The sequence below is a fragment of the Pinus tabuliformis genome, chromosome 3_1 (genome assembly GCF_031772625.1).
Source record: "Pinus tabuliformis cultivar Carrire ecotype Pingquan chromosome 3_1, CPIR1, whole genome shotgun sequence".
NCBI lineage: Eukaryota > Viridiplantae > Streptophyta > Pinopsida > Pinales > Pinaceae > Pinus > Pinus tabuliformis.
This window is the reverse complement of record NC_142301.1, coordinates 496,672,499-496,681,939: the sequence shown is the minus strand read 5'-3', so window position 1 is coordinate 496,681,939 and position 9,441 is coordinate 496,672,499. Positions and strand designations below refer to the sequence as shown.

At 42.1% G+C, this 9,441-nt stretch overlaps 2 protein-coding genes across 6 annotated transcripts in view; both read left to right on the top strand.

The window, feature by feature from the left end:
• The first annotated feature begins 875 nt into the window (after nt 1–875).
• Nucleotides 876–2,851, top strand: LOC149187983 (uncharacterized). Its single transcript, XM_089409845.1, has 2 exons — nt 876–2,373; nt 2,841–2,851. The coding sequence occupies exons 1-2, from the start codon at nt 876–878 to the stop codon at nt 2,849–2,851; spliced, it is 1,509 nt and encodes a 502-aa protein (XP_089265971.1).
• A 2,452-nt stretch (nt 2,852–5,303) lies between these two features.
• BGAL17 (beta-galactosidase 17) overlaps nt 5,304–9,441 on the top strand; it is a 434,395-nt gene continuing 430,257 nt past the window's right edge. Inside the window, exon 1 of one of the 5 annotated variants that reach the window (XM_089411528.1) lies at nt 5,304–5,726. In XM_089411528.1, the coding sequence (XP_089267654.1) occupies nt 5,637–5,726 (90 nt within the window). In that variant the 5' untranslated portion in view covers nt 5,304–5,636. The remainder of the gene's footprint in view (nt 5,727–9,441) is intronic. The other 4 variants (XM_089411525.1, XM_089411523.1, XM_089411526.1 and 1 more) reach the window with 4 other exon arrangements.

The following is a 9,441-nucleotide window of genomic DNA, read 5'->3' as shown; positions in this document are numbered from 1 at the left end:
TATTCATGCGAGGTGAAGAGGCTCTCATCCATCTCCTTCTTGCCAGTATCTCTGCAATTACTGCCTCTGAGAGCGTCCTCCTGCGACAAGTTGAAATTGTCTTCCTGAGAGGCCGTCTGAGAGTTTTCTTTAGTGAAGAAGATGGAAATATTAGCGGTGATGATAGGCTTGTTCAGGGAGCAGTGTGGGGAGCGGGTTGAAGTGGCCATGGAAGAATAGCAGAGTGGACAACAAAGTCGCCATGAACAGCCTCTGAAGAATGAGCCAGACCCCGCCTGCTTCTAGTGCTAGGATATCTACCCGCCCTATGAATTGGAGGATGATGCAGTTCCGAGGAAGGAGAGGAGGTGGCGCGCTTAGGGTACTGCTCAGTCAGAGGGCGAGAACTTCCACCCCGGGTTCCTCCCCTACGACTTCTCATACGGTGTCTCACCATGCTATTATCGCTGGCTAAGCATTCAGAGGTAGCAATGACAGGAGGGACAATGTCAGAGGGAGCTCTAGCAGAGGAGTTGCGAGGCGAAACAGGGTCGTTCTGAGCTGAGGTTAAAATGCATAGACCCGAATGAGAATGGTGAAACCCATTACCAAAGTCCACGCAACAAACAATCCAGCAGTGATGGCCAGTTGCAGTGCGAAGGCTGGGCTCATAGGCCTGAGGCGGACAATTGCAACGAAGCAGGGGAGACTGAGTGAGAATGAACCAAGGTTCCTCCATAACAAAACAATGAATAACTTTTTTCCGATCCGAACCCGCAATGAATGTAACCTGCAGAGTGTCTTGAAGTCGCCTCGGGGTGGTATGGGGAGGGGCGCCATCAGCCAAGTGGCCTGTCCCCTCGCCGCCATCCATCAAGGTGTTCATTAAAGACTTAATGTGTCACCCGCATCTGAGTGAATTCAAGATAAGGGATTTACTGGAGGCTTCTAAAGATATTATTAGGCAGGATTGTGCGATTATCTTGAGAAAGGCTAAACCTCCTAAGAACAACCTTAACAAACTTGAGTTCGAAGCTCTCAAAGCCTTGAACAATAATGAGGACATAGTTGTTCTAAAAGATGATAAAGGAGGTGCAACTGTTATCCTTAACAAGGAGGATTACTGTGATAAGATGTTAGATCACCTTTGTAATAGCGGGAGCTACAGAAAGCTTGCTAAAAATCCCTTAAAAAAGATTTCAAAAACAGTTGCGCTAGCCATAAAATCTAGTAGCACTATTAGCTCCCTGAGTAAGAAGCTTATTGAGAGCAACCCTCTCACTCCTAGGATTTATGGTCTTCCCAAGATTCATAAGGAAGGGGCCCCCCTTCGCCCCATAGTCAACACTATAGGAGGGCCGACTTATCTTCTTGCTAAATATCTTGCTAATAAGCTCAAGCCTCTTGTTGGTTGGACTGAGTCCTTTGTTAAAGATTCGTCCTCCTTTGTTAACGAGTTAAAGGGTATTAGAATTGATCCAAATGATATGTTGGTTAGTTTCGATGTGGTCTCATTATTCACTAATATCCCTATTAATGAGGCCATTGATGTTATTAATCATATTACGGATCTTGATACTACTTTTTTAGTTAAAATTTGCCTCACCTCTACTTTCTTTAGTTTTGAGGGTGAATTTTATGAACAAACCCGTGGTGTTGCTATGGGTTCACCCCTTTCCCCCGCTGTTGCCAATCTCTTTATGGGGTTCTTTGAATCTAAAGCCTTGTCATCTGCTCTATTCCAACCTAAGCTGTGGAAAAGGTGTGTGGATGACACTTGTGTCATCTGGTCTCATGGCAAAGAGAAGTTGGAGTTGTTTTACCATCATCTTAATAATCAATCGAGTTCCATAAATTTCACCATGGAAGTTGAGGTTGATGGCAAATTGCCTTTTCTTGACGTTCTCATTTCAAAAAAGGATGAAAATTCTTTCTCTCATCAGGTTTTTCGGAAGAAAACTCACACAGAGCAATATCTTCATGTTAATTTCCATCATTTCCTTACTAAAAAACTAGGGGTTCTTAACACCTTAGCCACTCGAGCATTGCGAGTTTCTGATGAAAATCACCTTGAAGATGAAAAGACCCACCTCCTTAAGGTCTTTAATAAGAATGGTTATAGCAAGTCCCAAGGTCTTAGAGCTTTCCTTAATGCAGAAAGAGGTCCTAAGAATAGGATCGATCCCAAGGATCGATTTTCCGGAGTTCATCTTCCTTTTATTCAGGGGACCATGGATAAAATCGCTAGGATCTTGAAAAAGCATAATATTCCTTCTTCTTTTAGACCCCTTCGCACTATTCGAAGTTCTCTTTGTTCAGTCAAGGACCCAGTTAACCCCAAGGATGGGAAGGGTGTTTACATTATTCTGTGTTCCTGTGGGGCTCCTTATATTGGTGAGACTGGTCGATCAATAAATCAAAGGATTTGTGAGCATGCTGCAGACATCAAGCATGGAAGGTCTCGCTCCTCCGCTTTGGCAGATCATGCAGAAAAGACCATTCATCATTATTTGCATAGAAGAGGTTAGGGTCATCACTGGGATTGACCATTTTCATCATCGTAAATTTAGAGAGGCCTTAGAAATTGAACAAAGGTCTGTTAATATGAACATAGACGATGGCTGGAGAATCAGCGGGTGTTGGATCCCTGCACTTTCTTCCTAAAGTTTTTTCATGTTTTCTTGTTTATCTTTTTTTTTTTTTTTCCTTATATATATATATATATATTAAGCTATAATATTTATAATATTATTTTTATTTTTATTACTATTTCTAATTATTTGGAAGAACAAATATTTACTAATACCACCTTAACAACATTGTTTATAATTATGTATTATAATATTAATCCTTATTAACAGTATCACCATAATAATATATTTATTATTATTATTATTATTATTATTTTCTTCAGTTTAAAAGATTTTAATTGTAATACAAATAGAATTTAATTTAATAATATTATTAATCATTAATATTCAAATTGGGATTCCTACTCTATATTCCCAAAGTTTTTTTTTTAACAATAATATTTATAATAATATTATTACTAATTTTTTTGAATAGTTTGTTAGAATTGTAATTCTTATTTCATATAATATTAATTCTAAATTTTTTAACTTAATTCAAAAATATTAATTATTAATTAAAATTCTTTTTGATAATTTTTTGGGTGAAATCTTAATTATTAATTTCAGTTTTTTAGTCAAACTAGCTGTTATTTTCTAACTGCTAGTTAGCTGCTCTCTTCATCTATTTATTTCATTGTCTAGATCTGATTCCTCATCTTGTCCTGAAGATGAACCACACTGGTTGGTTCGAAACGTGTCGATGAGATTATCTCCTATGTGATTTTTACCGAAAGATATTGTTATAATTAATATGGATCACAAAAGTCTAAATTCAAAAACAAAATAAAAAAATTACACATTTTTATCATATTAATAAATAAAAGTAATTCTTTCCCGATGGGGGTGAGAACTGAGACTAACGTGGACGTCGGGCCCCATGAGGAGTGACAAATGGGTCATTAGGGAGGGTCGTACATCACGACCCCCTCATACCATACGGAGGAGGGAATTGCATACACGAGCCTTAGCTCTCAAGCGTGTGAGTATTTACGGTGCATTAGGAAAGGGAAGCGACAATGAGTTGATAAGCAGGATGAGGAAGGTGTCGAGATTTTGGTTCAATGCTTAGGTTTGGTGGTGGAACTATACTTGGCCTCCTGCTCGACGATGAAAGAGGCGTCAGAGGCATGACATAATTGGTGGTTTCTTGATTTTCTTCGGGGAATTGTGGTTTGCCGCGTATAACGGAGCCCAATTCCTTGTTTTTCTTGGGCCTTGCAGGGTCGGACTAGGTTGGCAGACATTATGTGAAATGCTATTTCTGGTTCATTTGGGGCAAGGAGCGTCTATGTAAAAGTTGGCATTGCCATGGTGAGGGCAGTGTTTGGGAGGAGTCAAGCTTTTGGAGAACCGTCGTCCTCCTGGTAGCGGACTCTGTACAATGGAGTGACTGGTGTGGCGGGGAATGTGAAGGTGGTGTTAGCAGCAGTGCCTTAAGTTCGGTCTTGTGGATGGGAGTGCAACAATTCATTTCAACATACGGGGAAGCACTACTGGTGGAATTGGGCATGCTTGGGTGGTGGTAGATGCATCCTAATCCTCGAAGGGGGTGGTCTAGCCTCTCGGCGAAGCTAGGGACGGGGAGGGAGGATGCACTTGCATTAGCAACTATGATGGATGGAAACGAGAGCAAATCAGTGGGCAAGGCTCGGGGTGCAGGTATTGGAGTGCGCTGAGGGGGATGTGGCAAACTTCGCAGTGGTCAATGTTCGACCTCCTGAGGAGGTGGCAGTAGTCAGGTATAGTTGACTCAGCGTGGCGGCAACGATGCCACGAAGACATCCTACACTGGTAGAAGTACACAAACTCTTGGCTCTCAAAGAGGTGGTGGGCGTAGGAGGGCTCATGCAACTCAAAACGATGGCTGTTGTGATGCCTCAAACCCACAGGGATTGCAACACTGCTGCTTGGAAAACTACCGAGGCCTAATCCAATCCTTGGTGGAGCGGGTATATGCGACAAAACGAATTAATCAGGAAAAACACAACGAGCTGATGGTAATATTGGAACACATGCATTACTTCCAATGCCAGGTTAGGGAGCGAGTGGTGGTAGTTTGGCGGGGACAAAACCATCTAGCGGAGAAAGTGGAACAACTGGAGAATTGGATGACGCACTTCGAAGGGCACATTCAATGCAACTTCCATCCTCTGCCTCCTCCAGGAACTGCTCCAGACAACCCAGCTTCAGTCACCTCAGACGATTAGTATGTCCTCTGGTTTTCTTTATGTTTTGTTTCTCTATTGGAGCCTATGGCCCTCTCATTTGTAGACACTGTTATTGACATCTCTTTTGTATTTTTGTCACCTTCTGCAGACATTGGTCAACAAACCCAGTCAAGATGAGACCACATGCTTTTTCACGTATCAAATGTATATTTTCTTGTTCTTTTTATTTTTTTATAAATAGAATGTTAACTTACAAAAATAAAAAATAAAAAATAAAAATAATTCTAAATAAAAAAATATTTTAGTTCGGTTTTTCTTATTTTTTATATAAAATAAAAATATTTTATTTATAATTAATATTATTTTTTTTAAAAAAATACACCATCCAATTTTATTTAAACCGCACAAAGTCAAGGATTGTAAACTTTTTTAACCTAAATACATGGAGAAAAGTGCCGCTCAGTCCTATCATCACATCAATTTGAATTTTTACTTGTACATTCACCCTCTTTTTCATTATAAAATGCTAATCACGTGGCCTCCGACCTTCGGCCTATTAAAACACCCTCCTGTAACAAATAAATTTGGGTCATAATACGCGAATATTCAAACCACAAAACTAGAAGTCCATGGATCGAATTCAGGGCCGTTCCAAATTTGCGGTAAATCCATGAGCCGACGCCGAATCCTCATTTAAAGATATGCAACGCAAGGCAAGGAGCTACGATGTTTCTCCATTATTAGCCAAATTTCTGATGGAATTGATCATAATTCGATCTTATCTGATTAAGGCAGCCAGATTCAGCCACTAATATTTAATTCGCGCAACATTGTTCGGAGCATATTACATCTCACACTTATGGCGCCCGTCTGGTTCGTGCTGACATTGCTGGCGGTCATATCTTCGAATCCAGTCCCCGTCATATCCACGAGGCATCGCCGGCAAAAGGTTCGTTGACATTTCCATCATCATTCAGTATTCTATAAAATTTTATTTTCAGCGATAAATGTGTTAAAAATGAAGAGAAAATTCTTAAATTTATTTATAATTACATGTCAGAATGTCAACATTCAACAATCAAAATTACTATTCCGAGTCTCCACCACTCTCCTCTACGTCTTTTAATGCAACACAATCTAAATTCCCAACTTGACCATAAGAATCACTAGCAGAAGCAGCAGAACAAGTTGCAGAAGCGGAACCAGATGTATGAGCACCTCCTATAACCGACTCATAGTCCCATGCAAAAAGGTCTTCCCCAGAAGAAGATCCCAAGGTCAAATCAACGAGCATCATAATATGAGATTCTCCATCTTTGGGATTCACATCCCATAACTTACAAACCCTCTTTGTATTCATCCTTTGAATGGGAGAGAATATGAATTCACACAAGGTCTTCTACCTTTGATGATGCCAACCAGTTTTCATAAGTGCTTTAATTTCTCTAAAATGATGGCAATCTATGAAATAACTCGAATTGCCAGGGATTACAACTCACATGCATGAAAGTGATAATCCTACTAGAAGATTTTCCTTATTCCACCCCCTATAGGCAAATGCTTGGACATTTCCAGATGCCCCATTACCAGTGGCAAACATGGTAAACCTATTACAAAGCAATGTCGTGCTTTGATTAGGACATATTTCGAATGCCGCCCTAAGTCCAGCTAACACAGCCTTATCTTGGTTTGGAGGTACTCGTTTACCATCTGACTAAAAGGAGCATCTTCATAGTACACACAAATTTATGCAGGTCGGTTTTTATTGGCCAACATTATTCAAAGAGCTCACGCATATGCTCACAAGTGTTCGTTATGTCAGAAGTGTGCCGATCGAGGAAAGAAGTCAGGGTTCAAAGCACATGGCAAAACATGCAAGTGGATATTTTACTTGTTCTACCTGCAAATAAGTGTCTCCTCAATGATTTTAGACCACTATGGGGTTTTTACTTGCAAAGCATGAACTCTTTTCAACACATTGTCTGTGCTCTCATGAACATTTCCCATCACAGGTACATACATATCACAAAGTTGCAACGAATGAACAAAAGGCTTACGTACTGTAATAAAAAGATCTACCTGACCCTATAGTTTACTGAAAAGCTATACTCCAAGCCTAGGTTACTTAAGGAAATGGGATTTCACCTTGGTATATGAGCCAATATACAGTTGAGCATCTCTCCTTCGACTCAAGTTTATCTACAAATTTTCATAGTTGTATGTCAATGGGATGTGATTCTTTAGATTTTTTCTTCACCACTACCTTTTCCTCCATTACGTCTTGTTGATTTGGGGTAGCATCGGATGTGCTCTAGCCACGAAAATTGGTGCAGAGGCTAAGGCACATGAGATCTCCAATACCCAAAAAGGGTTTGGGTAGATTCTAAACAGTTTGGGAGATATTAAAATAATTAATATTTTTAATGGAGTCCCTAAGTCTAACCTTAGGGAAATTAAAATATTAATGTGAATTAATATAAAACTGTGTTAGAATGGTCCAAAGGTCATGGATCAAGCCAGATTTAATCTTGGCCGTTGATTTGTCAACAAGAAAAGTATAAGAGGAGGCTTGAGAGTCACTTGGAGAACACACCAAGAGATCAAGATTTCGACTTTCTAGGGTTGGGTTTGTTGAGAAAGTTGAGAGAGTGATCGGAGTTGCAGCGGAGGGGTAGTGAATATAGAAGCAAAGAGGCAGAGATAACATCGGGGGGATTAGCGTAGTAGCCGGAGAGAAGGACGCAGAAGCAGCCAAGGGTTCACGCAGAGCTAGCAAGGGCTCACGTAGAGGCAGTCAGGCTCTGCGCAGTGCCCCAGAGGGCTAGCGTGGGTGACGCAGAGGGCCAGAGGACTGACGCAGTGCCTCCAAAGGCTGACGCAGGCCAAGCCAGGGTGACGCTGGGCCAGAGAGAGGCTGACGCACTCCCTAGAGGCTGACGGTGGGGTTTCGTGGGGCAGATTGGAGTTGTGGAGCTGCCGGAGTGTTTATCTGGGGTTTAGAGGTACTACTGTCGAGAGTTTTCTCTGTTGGGTATGCCCGATTTGGCACCCAGATTGTATTATGAAACTGCTTAATAAATTAAACCCTCAGATAGCTGCATTGATTTTCTCGCATTGGGTTTTTCCGGGGACATTAGTCCAAAAACAATGGTGTCACTTGTGTGCTTGTCTCTATTTCCTTCAGTTGGTGATCTGTAATGCGTTGAGCATGCATTTGTATTTATTTCCAGTATTTACATGGTAAATAACTTGTTAATTAACAGAACAAGTAGGTAGGAATAAATTAGTGAAGTGCATGAAGGGTTTCTAACGTGTCAGACTTAGAAACTCCAACTTGGTATCAGAGGGTGGTTGCAGATCACAGGAGAACTGAGGACATCAGTCGAAAAGAGCAGCAGCAACAAAAAACAGCTGTCTCGAGTGACAAGAGCTGTTCCTAGTAGAGTAGTAGCAAGAAAGGGGTGACGCAGTGCCTGCATCATCAAGATTGAGCTAGGAAGAGGCAGTGCAGAGGCTGAGGGAGGCAAAGGCAGACTCATGCAGAGCCACGCAAAGGCCAGGAGGGGTGACACAGTTGGTTGAGGAGGCTGATTTGCCGATGCCGGGATTGCGTAGAGCCTAGGAGCTCTAACCTTCAGTTTGCTGGGGTTTAGGAAGCTGTGGGTAAGTTGCAGAGTGGAGCTAGTGGGGTACTGTAGTCAGAACAATACCTAACAGGGCAAGACCAAGGTAGAGGGAGTTGCTGCCGAGGTGGATTTCTAGCCAAGGAATCTAGATCAGTGTTGCAGTTGCACAGACGATTAGAGAGGGGCATCTCGACATTGGTAGAAGGGTTTCCAGGAGGGAAATCGAGGCTCAGAGGAGTCATACCGAGAACTTCCAGGAGGGAAGTAGAGGAGCAGCGAAATGGCACTACATGGAGTAAGAGACCAGGACAGACTAGACGGAGCCTCAAACTTCGTAGTCTGGAAGGCCAAAATCTTATTCGTACTAGACAGGAATCGTGTCAAGCACTTCGCCTTGAGGATGATAGCTATCCCAATTGATCCGACTGATAACGACAGGTACAAGGATGCAATGGCGAGGGCTAAGACTATCATCCTTGACGGGGTCAAGGATCATATAGTACCACATATTGCGGAGAAGAACACGTCACAGGATATGTGGGAGGCCCTAACCAAGTTGTATCAACATACTTCCTTGTAGAAGGAGATGCTACTAGAAAATCAGCTGCGATCATACCAGATGAAGAAGGGAGAACAAATCGATCCATTCCTTGGTCGATTGAAGGAGATCTGAGATCAACTGACTTCCATAGGGGCAATGCCAGATCTAGAATTGATGGTGAGAACAGCCTTGAATGCAGTCTCAGAAGACTGGGAGGTGTTTGTCCAGAGTATACTGGGCAGGGCGATCCTTCCAGATTGGCAGGAAATGTGGGCTGCTCTTCGCCAAGAAGAGATCAGAAGGCTGAGCAAGGTGGGAAGCAGTGACAAGGGGATTAGAATCAAGAAGGAGGAGGAGGCGGATGTTGCCCTAGCATCTAAGGGAAAGCAGGAGAAACAGAAGAAGAAGGACCTCTCCAAGGTCAAATGCTTCCACTGTGGGGAGCTGGGTCATTATGCGACCCAGTGTCCAAGGAAGAAGAGCAGGGGAGAGGCTTC

Excerpts from the sequence above, each read along its gene's own strand:
- LOC149187983 (XM_089409845.1), top strand. The coding sequence starts at position 876 with ATGTGTCACCCGCATCTGAGTGAATTCAAGATAAGGGATTTACTGGAG.